Below are 19,818 nucleotides of genomic sequence, written 5' to 3'. Positions count from 1 at the left end.
GTTCCGACAGTCGATCTGACTCGATCGATATGATACGCCTGGGAATATTAGAGGCACCATCACTATCAAACACCGCGGCAGAATTTATTATAAATCACAAATCCTGTCACAAATATACCCATATTGTCACAAGTTCAGGTACGTGTCGAGTCACGGCAAGTTAGTCAAAAGTCAGCGCTTGCTTTCTTCCTCCAACCTCTTCCACATAAGCATTTCGTGATCCCGCGCTGTATGCGCCCAGCGCGCCGTTTTTGGTTTGGCTCTGGGGGACAAAGGCTGTCCGACCTTCTTGGTGGCGTTATATAAGTATCTATGTTCCTTGAGAAATATCCATGCTCTAAGATTGGCTTATCAGGTCAGTGATGCGACGGTACGTGAAACGTCTACGTGTCGATGAGTCTACAGGGTCACCATCGAGCGTAACTAGGACGTATTAGCCTCCTCCATCATTTCCGAGCTCCAGTTAGCACCCAACAGCCTTGTTTCTTTTCCAGGTTGCTGGCCTGCTGCGGCTTCTGGTATGAAAACGCTTGATTTGAACGAGGCCAGTGACTGACTGCGGGCCCCTCTTGATTTTCAGGCAGCTAAACGCAGGGACTTCCGGTGGTGTTTGGAATTACTTGTCCGAGTACTCCGATACTCGTAGACTGCACCACAAGGCTTGTGATGACGGTTCGCATACGATGGTCGGCAATGGCGTTTATTTGTTGGACTCGAGATCGCGTCTGTTTTCCTATTACAGGAAGGAGCCTTTATCATGTGCCGACCCCGTGACGCATTGTCCCTACCGCCCACTTCTTGCATGGCCAATTCAACCCCATTGATCTCCAAATGTGACTAAATACTCCTCGGGTGGGGGGCTCTTCTAGAATTCCGTTGATAGTTTTCTCGGATCTCTGACATGAGTACACATGCTGTGACTTTAGATTCTGCGGGGGCAGAAATTCTTTACCTTTGTTCTTTGCCATTGTTACTTACCTGCTACAGATCTACATCAGCTGTTGACACGTCCCTTGTAAATATCCCCAGACAGTCGCCAAGAGCCGTCAAGTTGCCTGGTAGCTTCACGTTTACACAGGTTTACACTCGTGCATTGTTCCTGTGGCTCTGCATGTGGATACACGAAAACTTGACGCCCTCGCGCCGCGAAACAAAGCAGTCACCCGCTATTTTGGACAATTTGGTCTTCTTTCATGTGGATGAAGCATACCCTCGTTCCCACTTCGGGCCACTATGCCTTGGCACTAGCAGGTCGATTTCAACCATTCAAGATTCGATAGGCCCATTCGAATTGTTTTTCAAACAGGCGGTATGATCCATCTCAATCGGAGGAAGTGACAATAGCCGCACAAAGCTAGCTTATCGATAGCGTCGCCGATCATCGTGCAAAACCAGCGTGTTCGTTGAAACTCAGGGGACTATCTGAGATACTAGTTTTGCAGCCCCAAGTTATGCTGGGGCCGCCGAGTAGGCGCCCCACACGTATACGATGTTTTGTTGGTCCAATCATACCCTCTGCCTTTTCGCTATCCCTCAAGGAGTTATCCTTGAGGTACTGTTATTAGCAGCTATTAGCATCAACTTTTCTGGATGAAGTTCCTCCTATTAGGACTGGGATGTAGTCTCGCGTTTTAGACTACCTTTTATTGCCCTATAACAACAGCGTTTCAACATATTTTACGCGTTTTTGCCTTCTCTCAAGATATGACTGTTAACATGTTACTTGGAACTTGTGCTGTGCACGTGATATAAGCAATCTTCAAATTCAGCGAATGGCTAAACCAGTGGTTTTTTGTTCCTTAGCTTCAGTAAAAGCGAGTTACAGTCCACCATCGCAGTAACTTATATCCATTTTCCATCAATGGCCCAAACATCCACGCCAAATCTGCCATTTTCAGCGACGCTTGATGTCCTTGCGGCCATAGTACCCAAGCCTCTTCAGAAACCACGTATAGGTATCGTGTGTGGATCAGGACTCAGCACTCTCGTGTCAAGTCTGAAAGATGTCCATGAGGTGCCGTATTCTTCGCTGGAAGGTTTCGGCAACAGCACTGGTGCGTATGTGGTCCTTATTTTGAGAAAAATCGATTAGCTGATCCCGCGATATCGCTGCTAGTCGCTGGGCAGAAAAGTATACTGGCTTTCGGCCTGATGGGCAAGGAGAATGTGCCAGTTGTAGCCATGCTTGGACGGGTAAGTGACTCGTGCTTTCTTTGCTCGAAGCCGTGTCGTGGCTAGATCCTGATATACAATTAGACAGTTTCACCCTTATGAAGGCCACGAACCTGCTACTGTGACTTATCCTATTAGAGTGATGGCGAGATTGGGAGTCAAGGATGTTATCAGTACGTAACCTTTTGTTCGATAGGTGAGTGGTGGACTGAGTTGTTTTTCTTCATTAGTTACCAATGCTGCAGGGTCACTAAACCCAGATATACCCATTGGAACGAGTATGGTCCATCAATCATTTGTCTATGCGCAAAGCACTCAGTGATATACTTTATTGCAGTCGTTGTGGTCAGGGACCACCTAGCTTTACCCAATCTCACCGGGCTTTGTCCGCTGTTTGGGCCACTGATCTCACCTCAATACCCGCGATTTCTTCCTCTTTCGGATGCATACTCTACTCGACTGCGTCGACTCGCGTTCTTATCGTCTCACCAGCTCGGGTTCGACCCTGCAGCACTCGGAGAAGGAACTTACGCCTGGGTTGCCGGTCCATGTTACGAGACTCCTGCTGAGGGGCGCTTCCTCAGGACTGCAGGTGCCGATGTTGTCGGTATGAGCACGGTCCCAGAGGTGGTTGCTGCAAGAGAGGAGGGATTGGAGGTGCTAGTATTGAGTTTGGTGACCAACATGGTGGTGATACCGGAGAAGTACCGGAGCATACGTGAGGAAGTTGAGGCTGAGGTTCGTTCTATTATATCCACGCTGTTTCTACTCGTGCTGATGGGCATTGTGCTGATAGCTGGCTGGTCATCCGATTGACATGCCCCCTAATGAGGTCGCCTCCCATGAAGAAGTATTGGCAGTTGGGAGGCAAAAAGCTGAGGCTATGAAGAACCTCGTAGAGCACATCGTTCAGCTTGTGCCGAAGAACTAGCTCTATGATATCCCTCGGAATTTGGAAAGGAAATATAGTGTAGATTAGACGGATTTTGTACCACGGAATGTATATGTTGTGTCTCTAAGTCCGAGTGACCTTGTTATTCGCTCTCACAGGCTCGGGTGTATATAAGAGAGCAGGCAGCATGAAGTTCTGGCCCTTCCCTCGCACTTGTCTTTCGCCTGTCAATGTCGATATGACATTCCTCAGACATCGGACTTGCTTTCCCTGCATGGCTGCATCGTGGACATGTTTCTGGTGAGAATATGTCGCTGTACGGTTCATATCGGCCGTCAGCTGGGCCGCCGACTGTTGGGTAAAATTGAGGAGCTTGAGGCAAAGGACACATTTGGGTTTTCTATCAAAAGCCTGTCACACGGATTGCTCCTTTTGTCCCCTTGCCTGTTTACCCGGTTACACGGTTGCCCGTATTAAGGCTCCTGCTGATATTCCTGCAACGCTCCCATAATTCTGTTCTTTGCCACGTAAATCGCTACACGACACTTTCTTTCGGTTTTCACGATGCAGAGGGCAACGCTTTTATCGTCTGCGAGACGTACGTGGGCTGCACGCGCCACTTCAACACATTCCCATTCACGAGGCTTTGCTTCCTCGATGAAATTACGTGAGTTTCCTGTCTTTCTGAGCTTGTATCAGTTACACCTGCGAACAATACGGAGGTTCCGAGTAGGCATAGCCTCCTATCTGATAACTTGGCGCTTTCTGCATTTTTTACTTTGTTTTTGAACAATTTTGCCAATGTTGACCCATGCAAACACAGAAACCGCAAAGATCGTCGTGTCAAAGCCAGTGGTAGAGCTCGATGGAGACGAGATGACCAGAATCATATGGAAGAAGATCCGAGAGGAGGTCAGTTTGTATGTTTCCGTCCCAGACGCATGCTTATTCACCCATTATCCCCTCTAGCTCATCTTGCCATATCTACAACTGGACATCAAATACTACGATCTGGGGCTGGAATACCGAGATCAGGTCGGTCTCATTTCTTGCGTATACGCTTAGTGCACTTAATGAACTTGCCATCAGACAAACGATCGAGTCACCGTAGAGGCGGCTAACGCAATTCTAGAGCACAAAGTTGGCATCAAGTGTGCTACTATCACTCCCGATGAGGCCCGAGTAGAAGAGTTCAAGCTCAAGGAGATGTGGAGGAGTCCAAATGGCACAGTTCGTCTCTCGTTGCTTTCAATTGTCTCGTCTCACGCTGATATACCATTGCACCAGATTCGCAATATCCTCGGCGGCACTGTTTTCCGTGAGCCTATCATTCTGCAACGGATTCCCAAGCCTGTTCCCGGATGGATAAACCCCATCGTTATCGGACGACACGCTTTCGGTGACCAGGTCAGCGTGTTTTTGTGACTGGGATAAACACGAAGGTTGACCCTTATCGTCGCGTTTAGTATCGTTCTACAGACTTTGTTGCACCAGGACCTGGAAAACTCCAGCTTGTCTACTCGCCAGCAGATGGCAGCCCAAAGACTACCATGGATGTCTATGATTTCAAAGGAAAGGGTGTGGCGATGAGCATGTACAACACTGATGAGGTATGGTTGGCGAAAATCCTTTTTCTGACAGTCCAGCTCACATCTTGGGGTGAATTGTGAATGGTAGTCTATCACTGGATTTGCGCACTCTTCCTTCAAGATGGCATTGCTGAAGAAGATGCCTTTGGTAAGTTGTTCAAGGTATCATAAACGTACTCACATCTCATGCAATATATCACAGTTCATGTCAACGAAGAACACCATTCTCAAGAAGTACGACGGTCGGTTCAAGGATATTTTCCAGGAGATCTACGAGGCGTACGTTTTCACTTTACTGCAATGCCATTCCGTACTCATTTAATTATAGCCAATACAAATCTTTGTTTGAGAAAGCCGGCATCTACTATGAGCACCGTCTCATCGACGACATGGTTGCACAAGCCATCAAGTCATCAGGCGGATTCGTCTGGGCAACGAAGAACTACGATGGTGACGTCCAGAGCGATATCCTCGCACAAGGTTTCGGCAGTCTCGGAATGATGACCAGCGAGCTGATCACTCCTGACGGAGAAGTCGTGGAGAGTGAAGCTGCACACGGTACGTCCCGACCACATCCCTTATCCTCCCACTTCCCCTCCGCCTCAGGTCGAGGGGTGCTCATATCTTTATTTTCTCTCACCAGGTACGGTCACGCGACACTACCGCGAGTACCAGAAGGGCAACGAGACGTCCACCAACCCCGTCGCTTCCATCTTTGCTTGGACACGCGGTCTGCTGCACCGTGCGAAGCTCGACGGGAACGAACCTCTGCGCGCGTTCTGCGTCGACCTCGAGAAGGCATGTGTGGAGGTGATCGATGAGGATGGCGTGATGACGAAGGACTTGGCGCTTGCCATCTATGGGAAGGGAATGAAGAGGGAACATTGGGTGATCACGGATGTGTACATGGATGCTGTCAACGTGAGTTCCGTCTCTTTCTCCTTCTTTGATGAAAGAACTGGCTTCACAGGTGGCTAATAATTTATTTTATTCGTTGATGCTATAGGCTAAGCTGCAGAAGAAGATTGCAGCGCGCACATCTGCCAAACTATAAAGCTCTCCGCGCCGACGGGCCGCCTGGAGCTTAGCGACGACTTTTCAAACTTTTATTTTCAGTATTTGGATTCGCACAGCACGACGACTATCGTACCTATCACAATCACTTTAGCTTCCGTTTTTGGATATTGCATAAACTGGCTGTAGGTTTTGGGGGCCTTCATGTGGGGGATGAGATGTTTATCTGTTGTCCTATAGTCCGAGGTGTATCGAGTATTATTTGGAGTTGCAAGTGCAAGGAGGCATGTATGGAGGGCTGGATTGTATGTGTTGTTCACGCTGTTGTTTCTGGTGTAATGCCGTTTGATTGCGATTGTACGTGTACTCTTGTTTTACGTACATGTATTCATGAATGAGAAGCTTTGACGGATATCAAGAAATATGGGGTTTACCCTACCTCACGTTCAAAACATTGTCCAAACTTAGTACACTCTTGGCGGATTTTAGGCTGCCATGATCAACTAGGAGCGCGTGAGTTGGTGTTGGTGTTGTAGCTCTTAATTGCCCGTCAGGAACCCTACACCAAGCTTGCATTGGTCCTTAGGACAGGTCGCCATGATAAATGAAAGCGCATGTGCTTCCAAGATACAATACATACATGAATACGAATAGTTATGCAGTGGAATAGTTATGCAGTGATGGAGTACACCCTAATCAATTTCCCTGCCATTACCACATCAGCCCCCTAAACATCACCGCATCATCATTTTTAATCCCTCAACCCACCTCCTCACCCCATCCTCATGAAGTCCCCTCTCCTCCTTGGATCTCAGCCTCAACCACGCAGTCACAAGGAATAACACCCACGCGAAACTGACTAGCCCCGCACATGCCTTCGCGAAGAACCTGCCCCTCTTTATCTCACCCGGAGTGACCGGCACTCCTATTGCGAGCGCGAGTGCAGCTTCTCCTCTTCCCGAAGCCACTGTGGTGCTGGCAGTGCGCGCGGATGAAGTTAAGAGAGGTCGTCTCTGTTCATCTTCATTTTCGTCTGCGACTGCATCTGCATCTACATCTACATCTACAAGGTCGAGATCAGGGTTGACGACAGAGAGTTTCGGCGGGCCTGCAAGCGCGTCAGCCGCCTTCTTACGCTGCCGATCGAGATATGTCAGGCCTAGGACGCTCATGAACTGAAAGATATTGAACAGGACGAATGAATTGAGGAGGAGCTGCGTCGAGCCTGTATTTCTTGGCTTGGCACTTGATGGATCCTTTGCAGCGCTTCCTCGCTTGCTGTCGAGGGCGAGGCCAGCGAAGGTCTGGAATATCGTTGATCCTGTTTGTTCGAGCTGTGAGATCGGGAGGTGAGATGCGAGATACACTGGATGAAACTATCATATATGAAAGAAGGAGGGGACATACGGCTTTGTGAGCTCCTAAAGTCGTGGAGACGTATCTGAGAGGGACGAGCTGGGGAACCATGACGACTAGTAGCACTATCCCACCCAAAATGTCAGTTTGTTATCTCAGTGAAGCAAAAATATAGGGGGAGGGGGTAATGAGACTATGCTCACAAGGTGAGAATCCAATACCAGAAGCGAACGATAGCACTGCCGGTGCCGGCGTTCCAGTCCATCTCGGAGGTAGTGCAAGCCAAGCGTAACAGAACATGGTGAGCATTGAGGACAAGGCGAAGAGGCGGAGAATAATTTGGCGGTATTTGAGGCGGTCGACCGCAAATCCGCACTAGTGGGTAGCAAGATCATATTCGTCATAAGGCCCACGAACTTGGTAGATGGGAAAGAACAGGAAAGTTGGGACGTACGAGTGGATAGAGTACCATGCTCCCGGCTAATAGGTACGAACCCTGCTTTCCTGCCTCCGACTCTGTTAGATCGTAGCGCCGCTGAAAGATATTTCTGTAAGACGCCCAGTTAGCGACACACAGCATCTTCTCAACTTTGTGAGCCAGAGATTGTTGGAATACGTACGCTGCGAGATGAGTAAAGGGATGCCATACGGTACCACAAAGGACGTTAACCCCCATATACCTATTTTTTGATTCACCATCAAATTGTTAGAATCCCAGATCACAACGAAGAAATAGCAAGGAGATACTCACGCCCAAAAAATATCGCCCAGGTTAGATACCTCCCTCAGCTTCACCCTCCGTTTCTCTGCTACCTCTTTCAGAGCCTTTGCCTCTGAGATGTCATATAACGAGCGCCTGTTCGCCTCCTGGTGAAGCTCAGCAGCTTCCAGCTCGGTCCCCGAGCTTTGGACAAGCCATCTGCTTGCCATGATATAAACCAGATTAACGAGGACAGAGAACGCGGCGAGGGCGGTGGAGGCATAGAAGGGTGCATGTCGACCGAAGCGCTCGGAGAGTGGGAAAGAGGTGCGCGCGGAGACGAAGGATGCGCATTTGCCTGCGACGAGCCCTAGAGCCATGGACATGCCGAGGCCGTGGGACTTGAAGAAACGGACGATGATAGTTTCTTGGACGACTGAGAGGGGACTCACACCGAGGCCGAAGATGAATAGCCCAAAGGCCATGAGGCGGACGTTTTCATTTACGTCGCCAAGTAGAAGGAGGGCCTGTCCTGTAGACGAGAGTTATAAATTAAGGGGGAGAAGAACGGAAAACCTACCGGTAAAGATGACGCCTGTAGCAAGTATGCTCGTATATGTCGTCCCGAGCTTGCTAGCGAGAACGCCGCCCACGAGAGGCGTCCATGTGCTGTTGAGACTAAAGGCCGATATGAGGAGACTGAACTCGGTGTTTGATGTACCCAGCTCTCTCTCAAGACGGGACTTGAGGGGCGCGAGCGTATATGATGCACTAACCAGGATGGTTATTAGTATTATCATCGTTATGAAATATGGTACCGTGATTTGAAGAGCGCATCCAAGGGTAGAGTCGAGGACGTACTAGTGGCTTCCAACGCTGAGCGAACACGCACAGAGGAGCGCGAGCGCCCGTATAAAGAATGCTCTTGTCGAGGACAAATTGTTAGTTACATCGACGTCGCCTTCGCCCCCTCGGCTCTGCGATTCTGGATGGTTGCCATTGTCCATGTCGTCGTCTGTGATTTCGTGGATATCGTTATTTTCGATGGTTGTATGCGGATGTCGTGAATCATGGCTGTATGACATTTGCAGTGCGGATGGAATGAGTGTTAGTGGGAAGAGGGCCTTTCATGTAACACATTATTATTTTTATCAGATAAGTCGGACTCGGATCGGATGGTGACGTAAGGCTATCACCCAAATCGAGTCTCCTCTCCTCTAATACGAAAGTATTCTGTCGCAGACCATGGCTTCAGAACGCAAGGGAGACGAGGGAGGCTAGAGGAGGCTGATGGAAGCAGCGTACTAGTACTTATCGAGTGCGTTGCCATCACCTTCCTCATAATCCCTCAATCATTCCTGGCACAATTTGACCTTCAACTTGCAGCCTGGCGTCAAGTGACAGAAATAGAAATGGAACACGAGGACTGAACAGCATCGCCACCATCGATAACGCTTTCTTCTCCCACCACCACCACCATACGCAACGACTTTACTTTTTATTTTCAAGAATGCCTCTTGAGCAAAATCCTACGCATGGCAATGCCGTGGCTAACGTGCAGACATTCAACGACGTTGCTGGGAATTAGCCCAAGACAACCAAAAATTCAAATACTACAAATGTCCATGCTTATTCTGGCTCTGGGCACGACGCACTTCTCGCAAAATTGAATCCGGTCAACTTAAATAGCAAATATGTACAACAATGTATGAAAGGAACAAGAGAAGACATTTTCAAGGACGTTCACCAATGGCTTAACGATCCCAAGGCAGAAAAAAACGTACTCTGGATCAAAGGTGGTCCTGTATGACGCTCCGTTTGCACTTTTATTCAAAGTGCGACAGCGAAATAGTTTTGTTGTGCGATATACAAGCAGGGCTACGCGAAAGAGAAAGGCTGCGAATACAGAAGGTGCGCGAAATGTGCGTAAGACGGATGGGTACCAAAAAACATCCAAGGTAGACTACGAAATATCTAAGGAAATCCACAAGCATCAGTATATTCAATACAATCACAGTATACCTTCTTAAATAGTAAGTAAACAATGTGCTTGGCACCAGAGTTTTGCTCGTTCGGCCCATATACCATCAGACAACGATACATATGTCCTTTGTACGTCGCCGACCAACTCTCAATACCTCAAACATAGGTTTGTCTTCTGAACCATCTTTCTCTTCTGGAAGCATCCCATAACCTTCAGGTATAACATCGCCTGTTACAATATCATGAAGCATAGAGAATTTTTTCTTTCCTGGTCAGAGTCTAGGAAAGGACTCATGTAAAGAGGAGTCTTGATTCCGTCGTGAAAAACATTGCGTTGAATCTCTTCTGCTGGATCTGCACACAGCGATTCTTCATCAGCAGCCCTCGTAGCATTGTTGTGGTAGCCACATACACCAAGTGTTGCTTGTCCGATTAAACGCAAGTCCTGAGAGAACCATGAATGGAGGAGCCATATAATAAAACTAAGTGAAACTCAGCCGCTGCCCGAGAGGCTATAGAAACGACTTTATTATTTACCTAAGTGAAACTACAATAGATGTTAGTTTAAGGTGATCTCTAATATATGTAATGTAACATACCTCAGCCGCTGCCCGAGAGGCTATAGAAACGACTGAGGTATTCCTATACTAAACCCCCTACTACTTATAGTTGGAGGTGCTACTCGCTACAGTATAATGACTCCTAGGAGAACAATGGTTACTCCATGGAGTGGTGGCTATGCTCCATGGAGAACAATGGCTGCTTTGGCAGAGACCGGGTTTATCCGGTTTTGTCACCATAGATGTTCGGATTTTTCATGATCAAGGTGGTGGTGATTTTCAAGATATGAGAAGAATGCTCTCCATCTACGTACAAATTGAGAGCCAGTTTCAACCCACATACACTCTATCCACGTGTTGTGAGTCAACCTGAAGATGGTGGTAAGTTAACTTAATGTAAAAAAGCCAAAAGCATGCAATGTACGTGCCCCATATGAAAGACGCCCAATTGGGCCCGTTCTTCATTACCAAGTAGGTGAAGCCAAATTTTACTGGTTTGATCTTGCATGAAGTTTTTGTCGTTTTATAGGACCTCGAGCAATGGCAAAGCTGATAAAATTGGATAATGACCAGACCAGGGATTGAACCTGGAACCTTCTGGATACATGCCAGCTGCTCTACCAATTGAGCTATATGGCCAAGGTTATACAATGTAGGATCTTAAACATGACATGCAACCACAGACACCTTACACAGAATAGCTGCTGCATACTGGGCTGGCTTACAAATCAGAGGTATTATCCTATGGAGTATTGGTATGTCAGAGTATATTCTAACAAAAGTGTCTGATTGTAAGGACTGGATGTGGAATGAAGCTCGAAACACGTCAACATCGTTGGAGCGAAGAATTCCAAGAGCGTTTTGATAGATTTTGTTTAGGACATCGTAAGCAAGTGCTAGATTTGATGTGAGCAGTGGATCTAATGTCGTGGACACAGGTGGATAATGATAACTTGAAGGGAGATTTGCTATCATATTGTGGTCCATCAGTGGTACACTACTCAGAACGCCAACAATATATTGATTCATACTCCACTACTCTCAACATTGTTCACTTACCCCCACGACTTCCCCATTGCTGATTGTTTCGTATAAACATGAATGCTACTACTCTGATGCACCATGAAAAATACTATTCAACCAAAACTACTGGGAATTTTGTTTATATAGTAAGATTTTACTCTGAAACTTATCATAATTTGTTTTGGGCTGACTGAATTTACAGCGGGTTGAAAATACGCTCTATCGTATAAGACCGGTGATCCTCATGAAGAACTTGATTGTTTTTACTAATATGTTTGCCTCAGGATTGGCGGGAGCGTTGGTGAAGGAAATGGATGGGTCAAGTGATGAGAATCCAATCATTCTTGAACAGCTTCCTTGCTGTCAATTTGACATCTTCCTTGCGGTTTACACTAGCAGGTGGGTGTATTTGCATATTCTCTCCTACTTTCTCCCCTGATACTTTGCTAGATACCATTCCCTTACCTTCACCAATAACAAAATGGTGGACCTGTTGTGCTTTAGTTCTAAGTATCTTTGTGTAGCTGCTCAAAACCTGGCCATTCACCATATTTCTACACAATGTTGGTCCTATTCCGACATCACTTTGGCCTCCATTGCGGTTCAGTATGGTGTTCGGACCTGGTTCAAACACGCCTTTGCCCATTTGGTCGAAGTTTGCCTAAGCCAGTTCACCCCAGCCAAACGCCGGTTACTAGGGCATCCTATTTTCATTGCCATAGCTACTCTCCATGAAATCATCTACGAACATCGTTGCATAGTTGCCTGCGAGCCTCCTGAACTTGAGGAACACGCTCTGGATTGTTCAAATCACGACAGGTGCACTTCAGATTGGGCTCAGGTATGGTGGAATAGAATGGGCCAATTTATACTTGATGGTCGCAATCCCTTGTCGTACAAAGAGGCCTCTCAGCGTTTTCAGAAGTTCAAATTTGGTTGGATGGTGGACGGATGTAAAAAGAAGATGTTTGAGGTGATCTGGTCCAATAAAGCATTTGGCATTACAAATGAGCTCATCAAGGAAACAGCAGTGTGTTTGGAGAAGGAGCACATCTTTGAGCCGTGTTTATCATCAGATGACGAATCCTTGGGAGTGGACGAGTAATATTGTGGTAATTAATACAATGTAAATAAAATTAGTATTTCTTTGGACTACTACAATTATGATGCCTCCGGCTGTTTGTTTGTACTGAATGCCCCCTCTTGAGATATGACCGGTGATTGCTAATATCTAGTTATAATATATATATATGTAAGTGCAACATGTACAAAATGCGAATTAAACAGTTGGCATACCTGGTGTACTCTCAAATTGTGCTTCTAATCCATTGTGATCCATTGTGACCGAGCAGGGGATGGGTGCACAGAGTGTATGGAACAGCTGCTCATTGGGCTATTGGGGATAACTCAGTTGAGTTTGTGGGAAATGTCTAATTTGAAGACCTTACATACTTTTTGTGAGCACCATGTGGCTTTTATCGAGTAAATTTCTATGTATACCATGTAAAAAGTATAGTAGGCTTTACAATCTAAAATACTGCAAGTTAATAATTAGTAAAGCAAATAGATAGAGGTGAAAAGGGGGGTTTAACTTACTGGGCTGGAACTCCCTCCTATCAAGTCCCTACTGGATGGCAATCTCCACTTCCTGATCCAATACCCTCACATCTACTCTTGGTGTTGGAACGTCGGGTGTCGGATGAACATTGATGTTGATCTGATGTCCCCACCACTGAGTGGGCATCAGACCCAGTCTGAACAAATCCAGAAGATTGGCTAGCGGTGAGGTCCTACAACAGAATGTTAAGAAAAAGGGAGGGGAAAACAAGGAAAACGAGAACCCACCACTACTGGCAGCGATAGCCTAATTCTGTGATCAAAAACACGTTTCATGTAGAACTATGAAGAGATTAGATTAGATTACATCAAAGTGTGAGCCACATGGTACTTACATAAGTACAAGACGAGCCAATAGCAAGTCCCACAACAAAAATGACGCAAGCTTTGCACACAGGAAATGACATATTGTGAGCCAAATTAGGCGAATAATGCGGCTAATTTTGTTATCTAGCAACCATATGGGGAAATTAAATCCCATGGCTAGTGGATCCCTCCAAAACCTGTACCGACAATAATGTGGAGCCCCAAACTAGGGTTGTTATGAGTGGGCAGTATGTGAGTCTCTCATCTCTTTCGTTTCTGTCTATGAGTCATGACTCCTTCGACTTCTATGGATCCTACCGAGGACAACTACTGCAAGGCACAGTCAAAGGATGGCTCACGCTGCCAGTGTGAGTTATATCTCCCTCCTCAGGATTCCGCACCTCCCCTTCAGTGTCAAGAATGTACGCATGGGCCCAGCAAGCACCCAAAAGCACCAACATCGACCTGGTCACAGAGATCAGCAATGCCTGCTGCGTCTGATGCCGGGTTATCTGATGTGCAAAAAGTTCGTGACATGTTTACACAAGCTGTGGCAACACTACCGGGTCAGCCTGCTGAACGTTGATTATCACTGAGAAGTGCTCAAAGGGATGTCACTGCCCATTGTTCTTCACAACCTGTGCCAAGGAAGCCATCCAACAAGAAGGATATTGATGAAATCAAAGTTGGCCAGTGGATCTTACTGGTCAATAGACTTGATGTAAGTACTGCCATCCCGTTCCAGATTATATGTGCTGACAATCACTCCTGTATCTTTCTCTCTAGCAAGCTGGCCGGCTTAGTAATGTAAAAGTGCCAGGCTGAATTGAGATTGATACTCTAGTATCACACGGATGCTCACATATTGAGGCAGAAGCAGCCAGACTCTCTTTTTCTAGAGAGTGGGGCCATAAAGAGGTCAACACCTACCTATGTGCAATCTTTCCAACACCATTTGGGTACATTGACAACCACACGAAAGGCAAGAGCATAAACACCACATGGGTGCTGATTAAGAAGGAAAATTGTAGGATTGCCATCGTCCCAAAGGATAGGCCATCTGGCCAGGATTTGTATCGTTACAGAGGCTCAGAAAAGTGCAGCGTAGCGAATGCTTGGATCATGATTGGCATGTTCTTATAGGACGCACTCAAGATATATATACTTAACTAATTCAACCATCACAGCTCTTCATCCAATAATTCCACGTGACAAGTTCAAAAGTTGGAACACGACTTCTGACTGTAACTTGGATGACTTATGGCAAATATATTTCCCAGAGGATGAAGATGAAGCACTCGAGGTGGACAAAGCTAGTCATGTTGCTGTACCAAGATGCGGCCATTATTCCTCGGGAAAGCGTAGTATGTCCCCTATTCAATGATAGACTAATCTACTGACTTCTATAAACGACTGACAGTTGCCTCTGCACCGTGTATCAAGCGGATCCATGCAGCGGATAGCAACAGCGAAGGACATATCAACATTGAACAAGCCCTGTGTTACAGGCTCAGAAACACTTCAAGAATGCTGACACTTCAGATGACATGGAGATTGTTGAAGAAGATATACATACAGTGGACTTGGAATTGAGGGAACCTTGTAAGGATTTATTATCATTGAAATATATCTACTTGAGTATTTCCAGTATTTTTGGCAACAGAAACCAAATCATTATTCCGGAGCTCTTCGCCATTCCTTCCGAATCCAGTCACTTGCCCTCCTTGTAGCCCTCCATTGACAAGGACTTCCAAATATGTGGAACAGGAAGACTGTCCTATTTGGTTGCAACAAGATCCCGCTCTTATCACAAACCCATTCAATGCTGGCTACCAGTTAACTGATGTCCTCAAGTGGCCCTTAGTCAGTTCATGAGTTGTTGTTGTTCAAGCAATCATTTTCTGTCATTTCAACTATATTGTTCATTCCTTTCTTATTGACTTACACTCTTTTATAATACTACATTTCTCAAAGTATATCCGGTCTTTTCTTCTCATTTACTCTACAATCTAATGGCTTTTGATGTTGAGCTTTTCCCCTCAAGTAAAATCCAGCCAAAAATGACTTCAAAAGGTTCAGGTTTACCTAGATAGTTTCAAGTACAAGGTAGAAGTAGATTCTAGCTAGAGTGGCTTGACTGGGCGTCATTTCGCGTGGGTCTTCATCTCTCGTTCACGCAGCTCCCCATCTTGCGCAAATTTTTATCTGTTTTTCGCACAGTCCACCATATTTTGCACCGAAAATTTCTCGCTGTCGCACTTTGAATAAAAGTGCAAACAGAGCGTCATAGTCCTGGTGCTGGAAAATCTGCAGTTGCATCCAGTCTTGTCTCATAGCTCAGGACTAAACATCAACTTGGTGGATCATTCTCTTTCTGTAGAGATCACAATGTGTTAAGCGACCCCACCTCTTTGTGGCGTTCTATAGTGCATGATCTCGCTCTTCATTGTCCTGGTTTAAAGGCCAGTATTATCAAAGCCCTGGACCGCGGTCTCATGAACCCACAGGTACCTGATATCCAAGATCACTTTGATCACCTCATCAAAGGCCCTTTGACCAGCCAACAAAGTGGAATAAAGGTTTTGTTGAGGGCTAGGTAATGTTTTATACTCTCCTATGTTTGACATCTGTTTTTTTAAAATCTTTGTTTGGTCACAGGCATCCCGTTGTTGTAGTGGATGCTTTGGATGAGTGTGGGGATGACTCACAGGTTGCACAACGCAGCATTTTGCTTGACACTCTGGCGCAATAGTCTTCCCTTCCCAAGAACATCAAGTTAATTGTGACCAGCCGAAACGAGCGCATGCCGAGTTCTTTCTCTGATATTTGCAAAGAAGTTGTTCTATCAACCGGTGATGAAGTGACACTTGCTGTGCGAAAAAATGTGTATTTGTTTTTTGCTAGCCGCTTCAAAACAATAAAAGAGGGATACCCTTCGCTACCCAAAGATTGGCTGGGACAACTGACAATTAGCCAAATGACAGATCATGCAGCAGGTCTTTTTATCTGGGCAGAAACTGTTATGTGTATTGTCACGCAAGGACACCCTGAAGAGCAGTTAGCGTTTATACTATCTGGTGATCCTATGACAGGGCAGGGCGGTGTCTACCACAGCTTTATAGTCAAATTGCTACTAGTGCTCTGGAAAGTATTCAGAGCAGCAACACCAGTTTGAAGGTGTTACAGTCTCTGCTGGGAGTAATAGTTTGTGCCAAAGTTCCACTAGAATGCGCACACCTCAAACATTTCATGGCCATCCCAACAACTGATGCAACAGTTGACTACACCATCGCATAGCTGAGCTTTGTGATATCAAGCAATGACGGACATACTTGCATTGGACATTTATCGTTCACAGAGTTCGTTGGCTCTGACCAGTGCCCCAAACCACTACGCATTGATGGCAACATGATGGTATAGCTGAAACAAGCTATGTTGCAGTCTTGCTTCCAGATAATGTTTGATGGCAACAACGGCCTGAAGTTTAATATCTGCCAATTGGAGACTTCCCATGTCCAAAACAGTGATATTGAAGACTTGGACAAGCTTATTGCACGATAAATTGGTGGTCATTTAAACTACTCTTGTTGGTATTGGGGAGGACACCTGGCAGATATAACAGACAAAATACATGTCCAAAGTTGGCTTATTGAGACGTTGCAGACATTTTTCAATAAGCACCTGTTGCACTGGTTGGAGGTTATGAGTCTAGCATACAATGTGCCAAGTGCTTTAGAGGTTTTGATTATTGCAGCATTGAAACTAAGGGTAAGTTTCACACTGCCTACTAGAAGCATTTCATAATACTCACTGGTTCATTGACAGGCTATCGCACCAACCCTGGGAGAGCTCTGCGAAGATGCACAGTGATTTATTGTTAATTTTGATGTTCCCATATCAGAAAGTATGCCTCATATCTATTTGTCTGCTTTTCCATTTGCACCAGAGCAGCCGCTTGTGTCAAAGTCATATTTGCCACATTTCAAGAACATACTTGCTATAGTGTCTGGAAAAGATGTAGCATGGCCTGCATTGCTGAATATCATGAGGGGTCACAAGGGTGCTTTTTCATCAGTTGCATACTCTCCAGATGGAAGCAAGATAGCTTCAGGCTCTCGGGATAGGACAGTGAGGATCTGGGGTGCTTCCACTGGCTACATGGTGGCTGGCCCATTTCAAGGCCATACTGATGAGGTCACATCTGTTGCATTCTCACAAAATGGAGCCAAGGTGGCATCAGGCTCTTGGGATAAAACAGTGAGGATTTGGGATGCTTTCACTGGTCACCTGGTGGCTGGCCCAATTATAGGCCACACTGGGGTTGTCACATCTGTTGTATTCTCATCAGATGGAGCAAAGGTGGCCTCAGGCTTTTGGGATAACACAGTGAGGGTTTGTGATGCTTCTACTGCTCACATGGTGGTTGGCCCCTTTCAAGATCACACCAACTTCGTCATGTCTGTTGCATTCTCATCAGATGGAGCCAAGGTGGCTTCAGGCTCTTTGGATAACACAGTGAGGATTTGGGATGCTTCCACTGCTCACTTAGTGGCTGATCCATTTAAAGGCCACACTGAGTGGGTCATTGTAAAAATCACAAACAAGTCTTGTTCTCAAATGTCTTCCTATCATATCAAGTAACTAGGATCTCTCACAGAATTTTTAAGCTCAAATCCACTGTCTACTGCTACTTGTGATCTAGTGTGGTCACAATAATTTTTGCTGCTACTACTGTTTATTGTTATTGTTGTTACTTTCCACTGTTGAAGTCACTGTCATCCCCTTCAATTAGAGTCCTTCTGAGCACTACAGTTTGTGCGCCAGGATCTTGCTATCACTGGGATATTTGTCATTTTTCATTGTTCTCAAACCTGCCTTGTGTTACGATAACACAATTTTCAGACCTTTAATCTTCATCCTCCTCTTTAACCTTTTACTGTAGTTTTCAACACACTGTGCCAGGCGGCACTTTCCCTTTTGTTCATACTCCTCTTTCTTGCGCCACGCTGCCTTTCTTCTTATTTTAGCTACAAAGTATCTCATGCAGTAGAGCTGGTCACACGGGCTGTGCCTATGACATCATCAGCCACTGCCTTCATCAACTGTATAGTACATATGTACAAACAAACCTGTAGTAGTATATATACCCCAATAGATCAAGGAGACTCCTCAGCAAGTCCTCCTGTTGTATACCCACAACTAACTCAGTCCTACCTAAGGGGTAACCACTCGCTCACCACTACCTTTATAGTTTGTTTTAGTGTGCACCACTCTTGGTTGTTACACCTTGTGCTACAAGTAGCAATGTAGTGCTCATCTTGATTTGTCCCAGTCCCCTATCCAGTTCAGTATCAAGCCCCTATCTTTGATCTATCCCTCCTCAAACACACATCACTTGGGTTTTGTTTTGAAGGATCATAAAGCTTACCACCCCACGAACAACCAGAGCACCTGTTACGGTACACAATTTTTGGACCTTTAAATTTCATTCTCCACTTGAACTTTCTTTTGTAGTTTTCACACACTGTGCTATGCGGCACTTTCCATTTTGTTCAAACTCCACTTTCTTGCATTGCACTGCTTTTCTTTATTCTTAGCTACAAGTCTCTCACGTAGTGGAGCTGGTCACACGGGCTGTGCTCTATGACATCATCAGCCATTGCCATTATCAACTGTATAGTACACATGTATAAATAGTCTGTAGATGTATATAAACCCCAATAGATCAAGGAAACTCCTCAGCAAGTCCTCCTGTTGTTTACCCACAACAAACTTGATCCTACCTTAAAGGGGATTATCCTCTCCTCCTCACCACTCTTTGCTTGTTCTTGTTGTGTGCCAGAGTATACAAACTTTGGTTGTTACAGCACCCACCATTATAGGAAGTCTAGCCCACAAACAAGTTCCATGGAATCTGGGAAGATTGTTTGTTAGTTTGTTTTGTGTGTGGTTTTCCAACAGGCAGTCTTCATCATCAACAATGCCATCACCACAATAGGGTGTTCAAGCTTTACAATGTTAGAATAGCTCAATGTCTTCAAAGGGAATACTATTGATCTCAATTGAGTTTTCTCTGGTCACTACTTGTCTTCCACAGATGACACACAGTCTCAGAAAATTGTTGAACTCTTTAAGCTCCATATCAGGCTTCCAAAAACCAAGAAGCGGATTTGATAATGTAGAGACTGGACAATTTCCATCTCATCATGGCTTGAAGTGCTTACTTTTGTTATGCCATAGAGAGACTGGGAGGTCAGATTGTATTGTCATGGCCTTTGCAAAGGTGTTTGGCCTTTTGCAGACACACAATATGGTGAATATCCTATTACGCTTGATATTCCCACATACACACAAAATAGGTCAGCAAAATAAGAATTCCTAATGTTGGAAATTGAGAAAGGAGTTTAAAAGGTATTCTGAACCCTTTGTACCAGAATTATTACTCAGGCATGTATTCCATGCCAGTATATGTTGTGCCTAAGCCTGGGGGGAAGTACTGTCTCTTTACCAATTCCAGTGCTGGTGCCTTCTCATTAAACTCTATGATTTCAAAGGATGACACTGCTGGTGTAAATCTCGACAATGTCCAGTGTAGGAATGTGATGC

General features: G+C 45.6%; 6 protein-coding genes across 6 annotated transcripts; 4 read left to right on the top strand and 2 right to left on the bottom strand.

Annotated features, from left to right (window-relative positions):
- Positions 1-334: 334 nt before the first annotated feature.
- On the bottom strand, positions 335-806 carry SERLADRAFT_386145 (uncharacterized protein; the record flags this gene model as incomplete). Its single annotated transcript, XM_007316992.1, has 2 exons — positions 335-518; positions 581-806. A coding segment is annotated over one exon (222 nt), but the record flags the coding sequence as incomplete, so codon positions are not given.
- Positions 807-1,794: 988 nt separating this feature from the next.
- SERLADRAFT_464449 (uncharacterized protein) lies at positions 1,795-3,187 on the top strand (the record flags this gene model as incomplete). Its single annotated transcript, XM_007316991.1, has 6 exons — positions 1,795-2,054; positions 2,117-2,193; positions 2,261-2,345; positions 2,403-2,450; positions 2,510-2,910; positions 2,969-3,187. The coding sequence occupies 6 exons, from the start codon at positions 1,862-1,864 to the stop codon at positions 3,101-3,103; spliced, it is 939 nt and encodes a 312-aa protein (XP_007317053.1).
- Positions 3,188-3,865: 678 nt separating this feature from the next.
- Positions 3,866-5,707, top strand: SERLADRAFT_436697 (uncharacterized protein; the record flags this gene model as incomplete). Its single annotated transcript, XM_007316990.1, has 10 exons — positions 3,866-3,976; positions 4,034-4,099; positions 4,154-4,294; positions 4,352-4,471; positions 4,531-4,674; positions 4,742-4,801; positions 4,856-4,932; positions 4,982-5,211; positions 5,297-5,574; positions 5,660-5,707. The coding sequence occupies 10 exons, from the start codon at positions 3,866-3,868 to the stop codon at positions 5,705-5,707; spliced, it is 1,275 nt and encodes a 424-aa protein (XP_007317052.1).
- Positions 5,708-6,273: 566 nt separating this feature from the next.
- On the bottom strand, positions 6,274-8,795 carry SERLADRAFT_447990 (uncharacterized protein; the record flags this gene model as incomplete). The annotated part of the gene is made up of 10 exons (XM_007316989.1): positions 6,274-6,912; positions 6,943-7,001; positions 7,075-7,148; positions 7,227-7,398; positions 7,478-7,571; positions 7,644-7,703; positions 7,775-8,255; positions 8,304-8,494; positions 8,585-8,647; positions 8,674-8,795. 10 exons carry the CDS (start codon positions 8,793-8,795, stop codon positions 6,402-6,404), a joined length of 1,827 nt encoding a protein of 608 aa, XP_007317051.1.
- Positions 8,796-13,501: 4,706 nt separating this feature from the next.
- On the top strand, positions 13,502-14,037 carry SERLADRAFT_436695 (uncharacterized protein; the record flags this gene model as incomplete). Its single annotated transcript, XM_007316988.1, has 3 exons — positions 13,502-13,749; positions 13,813-13,933; positions 13,999-14,037. The coding sequence occupies 3 exons, from the start codon at positions 13,502-13,504 to the stop codon at positions 14,035-14,037; spliced, it is 408 nt and encodes a 135-aa protein (XP_007317050.1).
- Positions 14,038-17,256: 3,219 nt separating this feature from the next.
- On the top strand, positions 17,257-17,909 carry SERLADRAFT_368389 (uncharacterized protein; the record flags this gene model as incomplete). Its single annotated transcript, XM_007316987.1, has 2 exons — positions 17,257-17,789; positions 17,870-17,909. The coding sequence occupies 2 exons, from the start codon at positions 17,257-17,259 to the stop codon at positions 17,907-17,909; spliced, it is 573 nt and encodes a 190-aa protein (XP_007317049.1).
- Between the last annotated feature and the right edge of the window lie 1,909 nt (positions 17,910-19,818).

This window comes from Serpula lacrymans (assembly GCF_000218685.1).
Source record: "Serpula lacrymans var. lacrymans S7.9 unplaced genomic scaffold SERLAscaffold_5, whole genome shotgun sequence".
Classification (NCBI taxonomy): Eukaryota; Fungi; Basidiomycota; class Agaricomycetes; order Boletales; family Serpulaceae; genus Serpula; species Serpula lacrymans.
This window is presented reverse-complemented; position numbering and strand designations above follow the sequence as displayed.